General features: G+C 46.8%; 1 protein-coding gene across 5 annotated transcripts in view; it reads right to left on the bottom strand.

The window, feature by feature from the left end:
• Positions 1-8,735, bottom strand: part of spata7 (spermatogenesis associated 7) — an 86,007-nt gene extending 77,272 nt beyond the window's left edge. For 2 of the 5 annotated variants that reach the window (XM_033027371.1, XM_033027372.1), the window contains exon 1: positions 8,501-8,735. In XM_033027371.1, coding sequence (XP_032883262.1) covers positions 8,501-8,537 — 37 coding nt within the window. In that variant the 5' untranslated portion in view covers positions 8,538-8,735. The remainder of the gene's footprint in view (positions 1-8,500) is intronic. The other 3 variants (XM_033027369.1, XM_033027370.1, XM_033027368.1) reach the window with 2 other exon arrangements.
• Between the last annotated feature and the right edge of the window lie 10,693 nt (positions 8,736-19,428).

Genomic DNA, 19,428 nt, shown 5'->3' with positions numbered 1-19,428 from the left:
CACTATATATATCCTCCCTTGGTTGAATTGGCTCATTTGGAGACATATTTTACTGTGTATGTGGGAGACACAGATGGACTGAGCACAGTACCTCGGTCTTACTGTGTGTGGGAGAGGGGGAGAAAGAGACGTACACTCACAGAGGCAGAGTCTCTCAGCCTGTGTAAGAGGGAGGGAGAGAGAGAGAGAGGCACACACAAGGTGGATGTGAAATCTCACCTGCCTGTTTCAGTGACAGACACCCGCCGCCAGTAAATGAAGACACCCCCATCTGTCTCCCCCTCCTCTCCCTCGACTCCCCCACCTTTCCCTCCCAACTCCAGTCCCGTCCCGACCCCCTGGGAAACTGAATAGAGCAACAATATAGATATAGAAACTGAAACAATATAGAAACTGAATAGCGCAACATGGCAAAAACATCTCTGACACGCTTTGCCCCCTTTCTTTGAGATTTTCTGGGAGCCATCTCTGCAAGTGTTCCTGTTAAAAAGATTATCCAACAATGACAATAAGGTGGGACGTCCTCGAAGGACACATGTTCCCTTGTCGATATTGAGACCACCTTCTGTCCCCTCTGTCCAGCTTCCGGGTTTACCGTTCGCAGGAGTTCCCACGCGCTATATCTCTAAAATCTGAAGTTAGGTAATGTCTAAAGGAACTGCAGATGCTGGTTAATGCTGGTTAATACGAACAGAAGGACACAAAATGTTGGTGTAACTCAGCAGGTAAGTCAGATCTGGGAAGAAAAACATAAAAAGCTGGAGTAAGTCAGCGGGTCAGGCAGCATCTCTGGAGAAAAAGAATAGGTGACGATTCGAATCGGAGCCCTTCTTCAGACAGCCTAATCGGAATTGAGTCTGAAGATGTGTCTCGTCCCGAAACATCAGCTTTTTTTCTCCAGAGATGCTGCTTGACTCGCTGAGTTACTCCAGCTTTTTGTGTCTGTCTTCGGTTTAAACCAGCATGTGCAGTTCACTCCTTACACGGGTCTCTGTACAACATTGATTGGTAGCGTTCCGGACCCCTGGACCCGAGGACTCCGACCTGTATCTCTCAAAGAAGTACGTGAAAAATTTCTCACGGACCATAAAAATGCGTAACCTTTCAGTAAAGTCCCTTTTAAAGTCCCTTTTAAAGATTATAGTTATTTTCTTGAATCTCATTAACATAACTCATGAATAAGTTGATGTCCATATGCGGATGCAAATCTTTATTTTTATTTATTTTTAAATTCAATCCCACAGAAGATAATTTTTACTCACCTTCTGTCCCCTCTGTCCAGCTTCCGGGTTCACCGTTCGCAGGAGTTCCCACGGTACCCGCAAGAGTTATTACGGATATCGCACTGGCCACTACGTTCATATAATGTTGCAATACTCAACCACAAGTGTACAAGTCAATCTTGGAGAAATTCAAACTTTCTTGAAGTTTCTCCCGAGTGACCAAGTTACACGATGACCTGCCGTTAGCGCTACGGTGGTCCACGGTGGTCCACGAATGCCGTACTGTTATCGCACGAGGTTCCCACGATGTTAAACTCCGGTTAACTCTTGCGTCAAGTCGCCCCGTGAAAAGGCCGCTTAAAAGAATGGAAAGTACTTCAGAGGGAATGCCAGTGGGCAGAGGAAGAGGACATAAGGGCCAAGGCAAAGAAAGGAAGTGCAGATTAGAAGAGTTCGGAGAACAAGCAATTAGTAGTTAAGAACAAACCCAATACCGGTGAGTCCTCCGGTGACCCCTTGTCTGGCATGGCAACCCTGTTTATAGAAGAGGGGGATGCAAAACAAATTTGGGGGAGATGAGGAACAAAATCAGGAATAGTGTAGATCACCTCCCCCATATGCCCTGGCCACCAGTCCCTAGCAGCAGGATCTACCCCACTAAGATCCTGTAGGGAGGGGGGCTCCGGCCCCCCTACAGGGAAGAGCACCACCAGAAGAAAATGATACTGATAGCGACTCGGAGACTGAAAAGGAAGATGGGAAAGAAGGAAAAAGGCTGAGGCAGAAGAGGTAGGAGGAGCAGTAATGAATCCAGCAGTGAGAGAGTTAAACAACGCAGAGCACCAGAGAGAGACAGGAATACATCAAAGACTGTAAAAAAACAAATAAATAAATAAAGCGTGATGCTGAGGCACTGTACCTTGACGACCCCCTGCCCTGACAATGCCTGAAAGGACCTATTGATATGGGCAAAGTAATTGAATGCAGACCCTTTACGATGCAGGAGACGAGAACTCAACTAAGTCTGCACAGGTACACAAAATTGCTGGAGGAACTCAGCGGGTGCAGCAGCATCTATGGAGCGAAGGAAATAGGCGACGTTTCGGGCCGAAACCCTTCTTCAGACTGATGGGGGGTGGGGAAAGAAAGAAGGAAAAAGGGGAAGAGGAGGAGCCCGAGGGCGGGCGGATGGGAGGGTGGGAGGAGACAGCTAGAGGGTGAAGGAAGGGGAGGGGACAGCACAGGCTAGCCAAATTGGGGGAATTCAATGTTGATGCCATAGGGGCGCAAGGACCCCAGACGGAATATGAGGTGCTGTTCCTCCAATTTCCGCTGTTGCTCACTCTGGCAATGGAGGAGACCCAGGACAGAGAGGTCGGATTGGGAATGGGAGGGGGAGTTGAAGTGCTGAGCCACCGGGAGGTCATGTAGGTTAAGGCGGACCGAGCGGAGGTGTTCGGCGAAACGGTCGCCCAACCTACGCTTGGTCTCACCGATGTAAATTAGCTGACATCTAGAGCAGCGGATGCAGTAGATGAGGTTGGAGGAGATACAGGTGAACCTTTGTCGCACCTGGAACGACTGCTTGGGACCGTGGCTGGAGTCGAGGGGGGAGGTGAAGGGACAGGTGTTGCATTTCTTGCGGTTGCAACGGAAAGTGCCCGGGGAGGGGGTGGTGCGGGAGGGAAGGGAAGAATTGACGAGGGAGTTGCGGAGGGAGCGGTCTTTGCGGAAGGCAGACATGGGGGGAGATGGGAAGATGTGGCGAGTGGTGGGGTCACGTTGGAGGTGGCGGAAATGGCGGAGGATTATGTGTTGTATTTGCCGGCTGGTGGGGTGAAAGGTGAGGACCAGAGGGACTCTGCCCTTGTTGCGTGTGCGGGGATGGGGAGAGAGAGCAGTGTTGCGGGGTATGGATGAGACCCTGGTGTGAGCCTCATCTATGGTGGCGGAGGGGAATCCCCGTTCCCTGAAGAACGAGGACATTTCCGATGCCCTGGTATGAAATGTCTCATCCTGGGAACAGATGCGGCGTAGGCGGAGGAATTGGGAGTAAGGGATGGAGTCTTTACAGGGGGCAGGGTGGGAAGACGTGTAGTCCAGATAGCCATGTGAGTCAGTGGGTTTATAATGTATGTCGGTCAGGAGTCTGTCCCCTGCGATGGAGATGGTGAGGTCAAGGAATGGTAGGGAAGTGTCGGAAATCGTCCAGGTGTATTGGAGTGCCGGATGGAAGTTGGTGGTGAAGTGGATGAAGTCAGTCAGTTGTGTGTGGGTGCAGGAGGTGGCACCAAAGCAGTCGTCAATGTAGCGGAGGTAGAGGTCGGGGATGGGGCCCTGGTACGCATTGAACAAGGATTGTTCAACGTACCCGACAAAGAGGCAGGCGTAGCTGGGGCCCATGCGTGTGCCCATAGCTACGCCTTGTGTTTGGAGGAAATGGGAGGTCTATTGTGGGAATTGTCATTCCTTTGACATGCGTTCCCCTTCAGTTTCACTTAAGAGAATTACTTCAGCCTTCATCAGACAGGGCATTGAGTACAGAACGAGCATTCCAGCAGGAACACGGTGTGCTGATAAGATGAAAGCTGACCTTCTGTTTGCAAGTACAAAGATAAGGAGAAAGCTAGCTCTTCACGAGGAGAGATAGAAAATTATGAAGGCTTTGCGGCCAGGTTTGCCGGTGATAAGAGTCTGCCCGCTGTACAAATTACCATTGAACTTTGAATAACTTTTGGCACAGAGCTCGTAACCGGGCAAGTGAGATGTGTTGCACTTTGGCAGGTGGCCCAGGATCCTGACTGACAAGGAATCGGACCAATCACCTCTTTTCACGCAAGTATATTGTTCAGTACTACAGAACGAGCATTCCATTGTGAACCACACCAGCCCGCCCACCCCTAAGCAGATGAGGGCTTTTCTGGGCTTGGTTGATTTCTGCTGACAGTGAATTCCCGACGTAGCATTATACAATAAACTACTGTCACCCGTGCTTCTGCCAAAGCACCGCAGCATCCCTTTATTCATTTTAACTCTCTCATTCCAACAAGAAGAAGACTTTCACAACTTAAAAACAGCACTGGCTACTGCACCAGCCACACTGAAAGCCTCAGCTCTCCTAGTCCACCTGGCCATTATTAACTGCAATGCCCATACGAGTGGCCGCAACTACAAAGCTTCCCAGGGGAATGCCCTAGCTGACATTACTGCCCACATGGCAGCTTGCAAATTCTGCACATTGGTCCTCACAGAACCAAAGATTCTAGTAGACAGAACGGCTCTGCCAGACAAAGGGAATGTAAAGTTAATACAGGGGGACGCCTCTGCTGCTCAACACGATTTTTGAAAACGAGGGGGCTGCTCTTTGACCCTTTGACGGGCCTCTGGTTCACCCCTCCCGGACAAGTTTGTGTACCTGATGCTTCTCTGCCCGTTTTTTTAAACTATATCCATCCCTTACGCATGCTGGTAAGGAGGAAAGGGAATGTGGAATGTAGCTTACACTTTGAAGCTTTAATGAAATGGACCGTGCCTAACAGGGGGCAGTAGCAACAGCAGAGAGGGTTGAGTGGGATACATGTGATGTGGAAATGTGTGCTTTGGGTCGAGACTGTTCTTCGGTATGTGTTGTATTTGTGAACAAAGTATGAACATATTTGGGTGTATCAATTTTTTAAGAGTTTGCATGATTTCCTTGAATTGAGAGTGAGAAGACTGATACTTGTTTGTGGAACCGGTTCTGAGTGAATGTTGAATTAATCCTATCATTCAGATGAAATTGAATGAGCTTGCTCTTTTACGTGATAAATCTTTGTAGAATCTCACGGTTTTTAAGAGGTAATGTGTGTCTCTTTAAGAAGTTGCAGTTCTTTTCCTTTGTTCTTTGCAAATGCATTAGCATTCTATGAAAATGAACTGTTTATTTTTGTTCTCCTGACTCCAGCATTTCTGTGTTCATGAAGGAACTGCAGATGCTGGAAGATCGAAGGTACACAAAAATGCTGGAGAAACTCAGCGGGTGCAGCGGCTGAAGAAGGGTTTCGGCCCGAAACGTCGCCTATTTCCTTCGCTCCATAGATGCTGCTGCACCCGCTGAGTTTCTCCAGCATTTTTGTGTACCTTCCAGCATTTCTATCATCTGTCTGTCTCTCGCTAGTGGCATCCTCCCAAAGCCTGTATGGGTACTTGACATCCAGTCCCAGGCTATAGTGGAGAGATGCAAATATGCAGGTTGTTTTGTCTTATCGGTGTTTTAAATTTTTTTTTCTTATTTCATACCCTTTGAATTGAGTTCAAATAAAGACCTGAATTCCACGCTGGCCATGTGAAATCAGAGTAGAGGTGTTGGATGAGATTGGAAATGCCTTTATCTCAGAAGAAAATCTGTTAAGTCAAAATTGTAAATTTGGGAAGATAGATTGGAACAATTGGGAATAAAAATTTTAATTGTTTTTTTCTTAACAATTAACTATTTTTAAAGGGTCTGCCTTGTAAGTAGTTAAAGAGTGTGGAAGTTAGCTCTGACCTACATCCTCAGCGATTAATCTGATGTATGCACAGCAATTAACCCGTGAACCCTGTCAGTTTTGTATTCACAGGTATTGAAGACACAGAAACCATTACCAGCTGACATTAATGCGAATCTATACAACTAGGAGAATGGTGAAAGGGGCCCTTCCAAGTACTCAGGCATGAGACAGGAAAAAAATGAAAAAAGAGGAAGAGATATGGAGGTCCACGGTTGCTCGTGCTAGACACATGCAATCGCATGCTGGTGGGACAGGCCCTTAACAGTGTAAGGAACATTTTGAAAAACCCTCAACTTTTGTGTGATCACCCTTGATATCCTCAGTCTTATCTTTTCCTGAAAGATAAGAAGTCAAAAAGGCCAGAGGCTAAATAAAAAGCAACAAGACCTCAGGAGCAGATGGCATCCCTGCTGAAGCAGGGATGCCATCTGCTCCCCACTTGGATGTGAGGAACCTCGGTCACAAATCTACAATCCCATTGCCACATCCAGGAAGAGAAGATGTGGCAACCTCTGAAAGAGGTGTAAGGGCAACCTCAAAAACATAAACAGCATGACCATCCGCGAGAAACAAGACATATCTGACTGTACGGTTTCCCTGCCATTTGACACAGGGAAAGTCATCACTACATGTGTAGGTAAGAACTGCGGATGCTGGTTTACACCAAAGATAAACATAAAATGCTAAAGTAACTTAGCCTGAGTTACTCCAGTATTTTGTGTCTAACTTAAGTCATCACTGCAGTTCTCCTCAACCATTTTCTCTGTGGCCAAAAAGCTACTAGCTCCGAGAATGGTAGTGTAAATGATGAAAATTATCTTCAAGAGAAATGCCAAGAACAGTGAATACATAAATTCTATATATGCTGTAGATCGTTTTTAAAAAAAAACATTATCATGAGTGTGTTAACTGGGATGGACAGTCTCTTCAATTTGGATGACATAGAAATTCACCTCCTTCTCCTTTGATTAAGAGAGAATTAGATAGAGCTCTCGGGGCTAGTGGAATCAAGGGATATGGGGAGAAGGCAGGCACGGGTTATTGATTTGGGTCGATCAGCCATGATCACAATGAATGGGGTGCTGGCTCGAATGGCCGAATGGTCTCCTCCTGCACCTATTTTCTATGTTTCTATGATTTGTGATGGCATGCAGATCATGATCCTTATCAATCTGAGTCCCTGTCATTGTCAAGCAAGGCTATGCTGTTGCCCTAATACTGTTTTTAATATTTCTTACTGCAAAGCAACATCTTTGCTGACTCCAGGGAATCCCTGGCCCAAGATTGTTCAAAGTGGAGAAGGGGCGCGGGATCACACTGAGAATCTTGAGTCATGTGTCGGCAGAATAAAGAAGACCAGTGTAAATGGCAGAGTGGATGCACCACTTCACAAACTACGCACCCACCCGCCACCCTGACAGGCATTTCATGTGGAAAGATCTGCAGTTCTCACATTGTCCTTATCAGTTATTTCAAAAATGGGGTTGAAGCAAGTCAACCTCATCTCAAGAAACAGTTTAATATTATCTCCCTGGTTCTTTGGCCTCTCTACAGGTACACTTTTCCTCTATATACGCTGTATCCTTCGATTGTAAATATCTCCAACATATTCACTCATAACTTCTGTTTCATGGAGAAACCATGATTTTTCCAGTCTACACATATAATTGAAGTTTGTTATCTGTAAAATAATTTCATTAAATCCCTTCTGGTTCGCACATATACTTCCTGAATGTTCTCTCTGAAAATATTTGCCAAATTAACAGTACATTTCTTTCTATCTGCATAGAATGGGCACCTATAATATAAGAAATGTGTCTAAATATAACTGTTCCAAACAAAAAAACAATGTAAACTCAACTCATCTAGCCTCTAGATATGTTTAGTCCTCAGGATTCAATAACGAATTCACAAAGTTAGATAACTTGCCTTCTGTGTCTTTGTTGGAACTGGCTAGTTTATTGTAAGCTCATCTATCCGTAACATTAACAATACTCCCTCTTAGACAATACTAAAGGCGATTGTGTCAGAGGGATAACCTTGGATAATCTGTCACCTACATTGCCTTTGTTGTCTTCGCCTGAATTTATGTCTGCAATTTAAATAATGACTTGTTTTCTCACTCTTCCAGTTCTGATGAGACCATTCATCTGAAACATTATCTTTATTTTTTCCTCTCTCTTTCCACGGCTGCTTCTTGGCCTGGGTATCTTGGTATTAATACCCTCTGGACATTCCGCTTTTATTTCACGTTTGCAGCATCAGCATTTTCTTTTTGCTTTCATCCATGCTGCCACAGCCCCCTTTTACTCTGCGGGCGCCAGTCTTGGTGCCCAGCCTATTATGTGGCACGTTTATAAATGCCATCCAAGGTACAGGAAAACCGGGGGTACACAAAAGCTGGAGAAACTCAGGGGGCGCAGCAGCATCTATGGAGCTAAGGAAAAAGGCCCGAAACGTTGCCTTTTTCCTTCGCTCCATAGATGCTGCTGCACCCGCTGAGTTTCTCCAGTTTTTGTGTATCTTCGATTTTCCAGCATCTGCAGTTCCTTCTTAAACACAGGAAAACCGGGTGCCGGGGGCGCGCAGACTCTCCTGTTGGTGAAGCCACGGCGCGGGCACGAGCACGAGCAACGCGCGTCCACGAGCTCTGTGCGCGCTCCCGACCGACCGGCAGGCACTCGCGCCCACTTCGGTTAAACTCAGACTCGGCAACGAGAGCCGGCACTCAGGCGACACAGGACGTACCTTTCTTGTTTGCCATGTTGATGCTGATCCTTCCCATACTCTCCACCGGCGCGGTGACTGGAGGGGCGGCGGCGGCGGCGGCGTTAGCTGGGCCCGGGGTCAGGCTGAGACGCCGCAGTCGCCATGGCCGTTGCTAGTGGTGCCCGCGCCGCCAACCCGCCGCGCATAACTTTCCCGTCACTGTTGCCTTGGTGACAGGGCGCTGCTTCCGGGATGTGCGACCTTTCCTTCATCTGTGAGATCAGGAGGGGGAGAGAGGGAGAGGGGGAGAAGAGAAGAAAAGAGACGGAGAGGGGGTAGGGGAAGAAGAGAGAGCGAGAGAGAGAGAGAATTGGAGGAGAAAGGTGTGGTGAAAGAGATAGAGACGAGGAGAGGGGTAAGAGCGAGATAGAGAATTAGAGAGAGATGGAAAGGGTTGATAGAAGAGAGAGGGGGATTGATGGAGAAGTAGAAGGGGGGTGGAAGAAGAGACAGACGAGAAGAGAGGGGGGAGAGAGATAAATTAGAGAGAGATGGAAAGGGTTGATAGAAGAGAGAGACAGGCGGTTAGAGTGAGAAGTAGAAGGGGGTGGCAGAAGAGAGAGATGGGGAGGTCAGAGGGAGATAGAATTGGAGAAGAGAAGAGAGAGAGACAGGAGGGATGATGGAAGAGAGGTGGGTAAGAAGAGAAAGACGGAAGGTAGGGAAGAACAGAGGGAGAAGTAGAAGATGGGGGGAGAATGAGAGATCGAGATTTGGAAAAGAGAAAGAGCGACAAAAGGGGGTGATGGGAGAAAGGTAGGAAGAAAAGAGAGACGGGGAGAACAGAGACAGAGGGGGAAAGAAGAGAGCGACAGGAGAGACAGACAGAGGGGAGGAGAGAGACAGAGAAACAGGGGAGGAGAGAGACAGAGAAAGCAATGGAATAGAGAAAGCAGAGGTGAGAAGAGGAAGAAGAGATAAAGAAAAGAGCTGAGCTAAGAGGGCAAGAGTCTGAAGAAAGGAGTGGGATAGGAGTGTGTGGAAAAGGGGTAAAAGGAGAAGGGGCAAGGGGGTAATGAATGGTTGAGGAGTGGGCAAAAGGACAGGAGAGGAGGAGGTGATGCTTAGTTTAGAGGTATAGCGCGGAAACAGGCCCTTCGGCCCTCCGGGTCTGCACCCACCAGCGATCCCCGCACATTAACACCATCCTACACACACTAGGGACAATTTCTACATCCACCAAGCCAATTAACCTACAAACCTGTACAGACTTGGAAACCGAAGAACATGCTATTGAAGACATGTGGGTAAAAAGAGAGTGGCATGAAGGACAATTGGAGATGGACTGGGTAAAAGAGAAGGGGATGGGGATTGCTGCAGAGGAGAAAGGGAACTGACAAGGTTAGAGGAATTGCAGAGAGAAGATGGAAAATGGAGAAGAGTGTATAGGGAATGGGGAGATGGAGAGAGGAGTGTATTGGAATGGGGTGAAGTGTATAGGATAGGAAGTGGTGTGAGTAGGAGTGAGAGTTGAGAAGGGAGGTTTAGGAATGAGAAGGGGAGAGGGCGTAGGGCCAGTGGAAAGGGGGGGGGTTGGGGAGGGAGGGAGTGTAAAAAGTATGAGTATGTGAATGTTTGAAGTTCTTTTAAATGGAGAGACACAGTAATCTCGTTGTATGTGACACATGCAATGACAATAAAGCATTCTGATTCTGATATAGGAGCAGGGAGAGGAAAGGAGAGGGTATATGAGTAGTGAGAGGAGGGGTCAAGTAGTAGGGTGGTGTAGGGGCAGGAGAGAGGGTGCAGAGTGGGGGAGGAGGGGTCCTAGGGAGAGGTAGGAGTGGAGAGCGGAGAGGGTGTAGGAGTGGAGTGTGTAGTAGTGATGGGTGTGAGTGGGGAGGAAGTGCGTAGAGGGGCAAAGAGGGTACAAGAGTGGGGCAAGGAGAGGGTGCAGGAGGGGCGTATAGTGGGAAAAAGGAAGAGAAAAAGGCAAAGATGAATGGAGTGGAGAGAATGGAAACTGAGAAAAATACAGAAGGAAGAGGTTGTGAGGAAACTAACAATGGTGTTTATTTGTAAGAGGGAACATGGAAAGAAGCACAAGTGGGAAAAAGTCTGGAAGTGAGAAGAATGAGAAGAGGAAGTAAAATAGGAGGAAGACAAATTTAGGTGACAAAAGGTTTAAAGGGAAAATTGGTGAGAAATAATTATAAATCGAGGTGATGAAAAATGGAAAAGTGAGGAATGAGATGGATGTCAGGAAAATGTCATAGGGAGGGGTAATCAATCAAGCACTTTATTCATCCCCGAGGGGCAATTTAAAAGGGCGCATTACAGTAGCTTTTTTTTTTTTTTTAAAAGAAAGGGACACAATCAATGAAGAGACAAACATTCAAAGCTACTCTCTGCACCGACCGGTCGACCGCACGAGCAGTGACCCGGCAAGGATTGGGTTGGGTTGTCAGCAGCGATACAATAATAAAGAACACACAAAATGTAACACAAACATCCACCACAGCATTCATCACTGTGGTGGAAGGCACAAAAATTCGGCCAGTCCTCCTCCATTTCCCCCCCGTGGACAGGACCAGAGTCCAAAGTCAGTCCAGGATCGGCTCTTCCTCACCGGAGACCGCGGCTTTAGATTGTTGTAGGCCGCAGGCCGGCGGTCAAGATTTAAAGTCCCCGCCGCAGCCAGAAGCACCGTAGACTGCAGGGCCGGCGGTCGAAGCTCCCCTCCCGGGGTGATGGTAAGTCCATGCCGGCCCCGCGGTAGAAGTTGGCCGTGGGCCGGCAGTGGTGGCTTCTTCTTTCCCCGGGTCCCCCACGAGGGATCCCGGGCTGTAGACGCCGCACCAGCTGGAGCTCTGCAGACCGCGACTTCAGGCTGCCGGCTGCCCCGGGCCATCGAAACGGAGCGCTCCCCTCCAGCGAGCCCCAGCGAGGGTTCACCCACTCCACAACGAGAGTCCACGCTGCGCCCGCCGCTGAAGTCCCGGGCGCGTCTCCGGGAAAGGCCGCGCCGATCCTTGATGTTAGGCCACGGGGGAGGCGACCTGGAAAAAGTCGCCTCTCCATGGAGGAGGCGACCGAAGCGGTTTCCCCCTTACCCCCCCCCCCCCCACACCACCCCCCACACAAGACACACAAAAACACATTAAATACATACTTTAAAACATACTAAAAAATAAAAAAAAGTTGAAAAAACTGACGCACTGCTGACATGGCTGATGCCAGAACAGCGCCCCCGGAGATGGAAAGATGAAGAAGGAAGAGGTGTTGTGAACATGAAGGAGAAGTGGAACCAACATTTCCCAATTCAAGATTGTGTCATCTATTTATCATGTCTCCTTTAACCTTTTTGGATTTCTGTTTTAAACTATTTGTTTCCAAGAATGGAATTGTAATGTTTCCTTGGGGTGTAATTGTCACATTACATTAGGTGACAACTTGTCACAGATTGTTACATTTATTATGCCATCAATCACAGTGTCGAGACTACACAATTTTAAATGTATAATAATAACGTATTTGCCTCTTATAAAATTTGTGACCATATCCAAATAAACTAATAAGACTTTTTTATATGTTAATTATAAGTAATCTCCACAAAGCTATCAGCATTATTCGTGCAATTTAGGTTCAGTGGATTGCTACAGAAATTGCGGGGATTGGTTATTTTGCTGGATGGGCTAGACAAAAGGTCCCCAAGGATCTGTACTGCAACTGTAGTGTTCTGTCATATCAGCCCTGCCAACATCTTCATGAATCGCCCCTGGATCCTCTCCAGAGCAATTGCACCCTTTCTACAATTTGTGATAGTCTTACAGCATGGAAATAGGCCCTTCATCTCAATTTGATCATGCAGATCAAGATGCCCCATCAAAACTAGTCCCATTTATCCGCATTTGCCCCATATCCCTTTAAACCTTGTGTGTGCCAGTGTGTTTATGAGAGTGTGTCAGTGTCAGTGAAGCGGCGACAACATCCGGAGTGAGCGGAGACTTGGCGATGACCGGGGAACATTCCCCTTCCCCCCCCCCCCCCCCCACCCCCCGGGAATGTGGGCCGGCCCAGGTGCTCCTTGTCCAGCTTGGGTCCGGGGGCGGTAAGGGTCAGTGACCTGGGGGTCGGGCATCGGAGCGGAGCCTTAGCCCAAGATTCATCCCCGCGGCTCCGGAGGCAGCACTGACGCCTCCACTCACCCGGTCCGCTCCGGGCCGGGGTTAAAACTCTATGGGGTGTGGACAGAGCGGCCGACAGACATAGATCCGCCGGAGGTGAGGGTGTGCCATGCCTCAGGGGGGAAAGGGAGGGGGGTTGGTGCTGGGACCACCACCATGTCTCACCTATCACATCATCTGCATGGGAGAAACTAAACTACTTTTTCTTTCCCCAACTCATCCGGTGGGCCGGTAGTTTGACAGCCCTGTTTTAAACCAATGCCCTCTAGTGCTTGAATCACATATCCCGGGAAAAAGACTATGCATTCACCTTATATTCCCCTACTGGTTTTTACTCACCTCTAAAACAATTTTTGCTTTATTTTGAACTTCCAGCACCGGCAGATTTTTGAGCGTGAGAAATTTTGTGATCAGCGTGTGAGCGTGAGAATTTTGTGAAATGCGTGAGTCTCACGCTCAATGCGTGAGAGTTGGCAACCCTGCTAATAATGCAAACATTTTATGCAAGTTCCAATTGTTTGGACAAAAATCACTTATTACTGTTTTATAACAGTTAAGTTACTTTAAGACCATTTCAGAAATTATGGCACTCAACAAACAATCAACTAACAAATTAAAGCAAACTAAAAAAAATAACTTGTTCCCTTTCCTGACTACCTTAACGCTGTTAACAGAGCAAAGGGATATTAATCTCAAGAATCAAAATGGGGAAAGTGGGGCAATTTTGCTTAAATGGTAATTCTAAGCCCATTCAGATCTGCATAGAGTCAGAGTTATACACCATGTACATGGCTGGCCCAATTTGTCCATAATGATCAAGTTGGCATTCTGCCTGCTCAGGGACTGGCTGCCATTCCCAGATCAGCTCGTGTCCCAGGGACTGGCTGCCGTTCCCAGATCAGCTTGCATCCCAGGGTTGGCTGCAGTTCTCAGGTCGGCGTGCCTACCCGACCCCGTGAAAACGAATTGAAAAAAAAACGTGGGGTCACACACACACAGGGAGACACACACACAGGGAGACACACAAGGAGACACACACAGGGAGGCAAACACACACACACACAAAGGAGACACACACAGGGAGACAGACACACACACACACCTTTCCTTCCCACTCCCTCCCTCCATATTCCCCCCTCTTTCCTCCCCACTCCTTCCCTTTGCTCCCCTTCCTCCCTCCTCCCCCCATCCCTTCCTCTTTCCTCTACCATCCCTCCCTCTCTTCTCCCCCCTCTTTCCTCCCCTTCCCTCTTTCCTCCACCTCCCTCTCTTTCCTCACCCTCCCTCTTTCTCCCCTTTCTCCTTCCCTTCCTTCAACCCCTTTCTACATTCCCTCCCCGTCTCTCTTTACCTCCATCCCTCCCTTTTTTTCTTTCCCTCTCTCTCTTTCTCCCCTCCCTCTCTTTCCCCGGCCCTGAATGGGGAGTCAGGCGGGCATGGTGTAGCGTGGATTGGCAGCGCTGGCGCTGGCGCTGCCATGCGAGTTGAAGGGCAGGAGGGAGGGAATGGAGGGAGCGAGGCACATCCGACCAAGAGAGAAGAGACGCGACGTCACTCACAGCCGTCAACCGACTCGCTTCCCCAGACCGCACAGATCGCTATCATGTGGTGCAAAGAGACAAACTGTGCAGCAAAGATCGTATAGCTCCTCTATAGGATCCTTGCTGTGCAGGGACTGAAGACAGCGTGAGAATTCTGTCATCAGCGTGAGGGCGTGAGAATTGGCTGAAATGCGTGACTCTCACGCTCAAAGCGTGAGATTTGGCAGCCCTGAATTCATATGCATTTATGGCCTAGAAATAGATATTGCGTAGAGAGCTGTATATTCAAGTTTACAGATGAAACCTAAATAGGAGAAATAACAAACTGACTTGAAAGGAGCTGGAAATTTCAAAGGTACACAGACTTTGCCCTTTTTTCTTTTGTGAGTCAATACATGCCTCTCCAGGGCTTTCACAAAGTTCTTGTTAGACTGTGAGACTGTGAACTAGACTAGACAAAATACTCACAGCCAAATTAACATTTCACAGAGAACGTACAGCATTGCAACAGGGTCTTTGTCCCACAATGTCTGTGCTGAACATTTTCATCACGCTTTAATATATCTATAGGTTTTATGTCATTTGTAAATTTTGGTCAGCGTGGGTGAGTTGGGCTGACAGGCCTGTTTCTGTGTTGTCTAATTCTATGACTCTATACCCAAGTTTATTCATATGTTTTCGAATCCACATCACAAGATTAGAAATTGTTCAGCCAGAGCTGCACACACTTCTCGGCACCTGCACACACACAATGGTGTCTTGGCTTCTTGTGATTCTTGTGCGTAGTGGGTGGAAAGATTGGTGGATATAGGGCCATGACGTGAATGCTCTTTCCTTGACCCCATGTTTATTACTAATAATAAGTGTATTAATACCAATATTCATTAAATATAAGGGAAACATTAGTCCTGTTAGGGGTCCTTTGGAAGCAGTAGGTTCTAGGGTTATAAAACAGAGAGATCCGGGGGTGTCAAGACTAAAGTTAAGAATCAAGAGTCATGAATGTTTAATTATCATATGCACCGGGAACAGAATAATGAAATTCTTACTTGCTACAACTTTACAAACACATTAACAACAAATAAATATACAATAATAAGTCATACAATAAATCATCAGTGATACTAGATAACCAGACCATAATAATACAAACTGAAGTACATAGCACAACCTAGATAAAGTCCATAGTGGTTTATTGCTGAAGAGTTGTACAGTTTAGTTCAAGAGCCTGATGGTTGATGGGAAGATGTTCTTGATTCAGGAAGTAACAGTTCTCATGCTCCTGTTCTTGCTTCCTGATGATAACAGGCAGGATAGTGTGGATAGGATCTGCGAGTCTGGCAGGATAGTGTGGATCTTTGGTGATATTAGCTGCCTTCTTGAGAGAGTTTCCTCTAGATTCCTTTGAAGGTAGAGAGGTACTAAGTTCCATGAAGGTAGATATAATGGTGAAGAAGGCATTTGGTATGCTTGTCCAAATTAGTCAGGTTATTGAGTACAGGAGTTGGGACATCATGTTATAGCTGTAAAAGACAAATGAAGAGCTGTGCATAACCCCCTGATCTATCAAAAAGAAGCAATTAAACTTAACAGGGTGCAACAAACTTTTACAAGGATGTTATTGGATTAAATGGATTTGAGTTATAAGGAGAGGCTGCGCTTTTCTCTAAGTGGTTTGGAAGGCTAAGAAGTGACCTTATAGTGATATATAAAATTGAGAGGCATTGATAAGGTGGATAGCCACAGTTTTTCCCTGAGGTAGAATTGTCTTAAACTAAGCGTAGGCTTATGGTGAGAGGGGGAAAGGTTTAAAAGAGACCTGAGGAACGACTTTTTCACACAGAGGTGGTGCATGCATGGAACCAGCTATTAGAGGAAAGGGTAAAGGCACAAGCAAGTGGGACTAATTCAGCTAGGCAACTTGATTGGCATGGAGAAATTGGGCCAAAGGACATGTTTCTGTGTGTATAGCTCTCTGACTGTCACCACAAGGCAATATGCAGGTGCAGCAAGAGATTATGAAGGTTAATAATATTAATTAGGAGGGAGGGGGGGGGGGGGGGGGGAGAAATAAACTGGAGGCAAGAAAAGGCCAGAACAAATCAGGGCCAGCAACAAGTGACATCAGGAAGGGTAGACCCCATAATGGCCCTTTATTGGCTGGGAAAGGTGTAGTAGCAAGAGGTGTACAAGTATGGTAGGATGTCCAGGGTGGGGAGAGAGGGGAGGGGTGGGATTGCAAGAGTTACTTGATATAAGGGAAATCAATGTTCATACCGCTGGGTTGTAAGCTGCCGAGGTGAAATATGAGGTGTTGTTCCTCCAATTTGCATGTGGTCTCACTCTGACAGTAGAGGAGGCTCAGGACAGAAAGGTCAAAATGGGAATGGGAAGACGAGTTAAAATGTTTGGCGACCGGGATATCGCGTGGGCCAAGTCTGACTGAGCGTAATTGTTCAGTGAAACTAGATTGGGTCTAGGATTACTGAGATGTGGTATGAGAGAATGACTTGATTATTGCTACATTATCCAGACATTAGGAGGACAGAAATATCTTTGTGCAAAGGTCTGTGAATCTTTGGCATTCCCTGCCCCAGAGGACTGTGGGGTCTCAGTCATTTACTTCATTCTGGAATAATAGAACAGCCAAATGCGGATAGATTAAATTGACTTGGTTTGTGTCCGCTGACCTCTATACGAATGAGAAGTTATCAAAATGAAATGCATTATTTTCTGATTCAAAACTCTGACAATGTGACAGATTTTCCCTCACCTGGGATAACAGGAACACTCCCAGGTTACCGATCAAAAGATGTAAGACTGCGATGAGAAATGTATTCACTGAGACAGTGAATTATGTATTCACTGAGACAGTGAACCTATGAATTTGCCATCAAAGAGTACTGTCAAGGCCACATTATGGAGTCATAGAGTCATACAGCATGGAAACAGGCCCTATGGCCCAACTTGCACCCCCCCCCCCCCCCGACCAACATGTCCCATCTACACTAGTCCCACCTACCTGTGTTTGGCCCATGTCCCTCTAAACATGTCATATCCAAGTTAATGAATGTTTTAAGAAGAAAACTAAGCTTCCAGAAGCAAAGGTCATCGAGGGACAATAGGGAGAGGGTGGGACTCCTCAAATTACCCAGTGCCAAAAAGGCTCTGACAAGACGCTGACCATCCAGCACCCAGCTATGGCAATACCATACCAATACCATGTTATTGACCCATCAACTGCTTAAAGATTTTACCTCCCACTCACCTACACAGCAAATGTAATTTACAGTTGCCAATTAACCTGCCAACAATTGTATTGGGCTGTTGAAGAGTTGAATGCTCTGCATATATTCTTATTTTCATTCTAGATGGAGAATGATAGATTTCCGGACCTTAAAGGAATCAAGGGATTTGGGAGAGCATGTCATGTGCACCTCATTCTTTGTCCTTCGTTATACCTACACCGTTAGTTTCCATGCTGGCCACCACAAAAGTAATCTTCCTTGCCCCCCCCCCAACAAAAAAAGATCCCAAATTCATGTCTAGTCCTCAGGCAATGCTGCTTCCTGGCCATTTTATTGTATTATTCCCATAAACTTTCGATTCAATTTAAAGCCAGAATCAGTCTCTATGTTGAATAACATCTGGACTCTGAATATCCGAGGTAGAAACAAATTATCTTCGTTTCAGTCATCAATGATCCCTGTTGGTCATTATGGGACTGGGTGGCTGGGTAGGAGGGGTGATGTGGGTGAAAATACAAAGGACAAACACAAAAATCAAATAGTTTTCAAGTGAAATTGTTGGGGAGTTGAACATAAAATAATGCCACCTACATGGAAGGACGACAACAATGCTGGAGAAACTCAGCGGGTGAGGCAGCATCTATGGAGCGAAGGAAATAGGCAACGTTTCGGGTCGAAACCCTTCTTCAGACTGATGACATGATGGCAAAAATGTGCATCCACCTTTAAGGCACTATGTTTGGTTTTAGATCACGAAGATAATTGGTTTATTGATTGCCATTCGATGAGGGAGGAAAGCTTGGAGTAATAATGCCGCAGTCCTAATAACGGGGACAGACAGGTGCACGAGAAACAAGGGATGGGCGAGCATTATGGAAAACGACGCAGAAATTTGCACGTAACAGTTAAACATTCTGCCACAGCAGTTCCACTACGAACGTTTGCCTTGTACCTCACTCCACCACGCATGCAGCGTTTACATTGAATTTTATACAGCGACGATTTAGAAAACTTTTTTGGCGACATCTGTAGCGAATGAACGCCCCCACATTCCCAGCCCCTCCCAGCTTTCATTTTACTTGATGTTTTCAGCCCCCTCTCCTTTGTTCTCGCCGTATGGCCTCACACTGGCAAGGCTGTCTCGGCGTGTAGCTGCAGATAAAACCGCCACCCGGCAAAAACCTGATTAACATTCCGGGCAGGCTTGTAGACTCAGGAATACCGGTAGCGACGCAATGCGATTAAGTAATGTAAAATGCAGTCACCAATTGAACTTGCTGGTGATATCGCCAATGATTTCATGCCACCTTTCTTTGCTTCGTGTATTTATTTTCACCAGAGCCACGCCTGAACAGAGACGTTGAGTTAGTTTACGAACAATTCGTTCTGCAGCGCTTTACGACGTTCAAATAAGAACACACAGGCTTTAAAAGTTTAAACGATTCCAAAATAAAAATTGACCGTAATAACGATTACACGTAATTTTAAACATCGCAAACTGTATGTTTGCATTATGTAGGCGTCTGCACTTGGCAGATGGTGGAGTGTTACAACCGGTTCTTGCGAGACAAATGCATGCACGCATGCAAGCTGATGCTTATGCATACGTTGTCCAAGTAGGTAGGAATCGCAGCACACACACACACAGTTTACGCGTTACAGTAGCAGTGGCAGTAAATACTCGTTTCCACCCAAACTACCTGCTGCCGGTCGCCCCTGCCCTCTTTGTGTGGGGGATGTGTGATGAGGTGCCTGCCGCAGGACACTACCATGTGCCGATAAGCCGAGCGTGACTCCGACTCACAACTCCACCTAACAACACGACACCGCCACACACAGCCTCCATCTCCAGCCACAAAGAGTGAGTTCTGCCACTTCAGACACTCGGGAAGCAAAATCTGCTATTTTTCTTTTAAAAAAACGAGATAATATACTTTTATTTTTTAAACGGAGGAAAAATACATATGACAGGCAGGCGCGGGCAGTTCGCG

This window comes from Amblyraja radiata, chromosome 9 (assembly GCF_010909765.2).
Source record: "Amblyraja radiata isolate CabotCenter1 chromosome 9, sAmbRad1.1.pri, whole genome shotgun sequence".
Taxonomy (NCBI): domain Eukaryota; kingdom Metazoa; phylum Chordata; class Chondrichthyes; order Rajiformes; family Rajidae; genus Amblyraja; species Amblyraja radiata.
The sequence above is the reverse complement of the archived record's forward strand: the minus strand, read 5'-3'. Positions and strand labels throughout refer to the sequence as shown.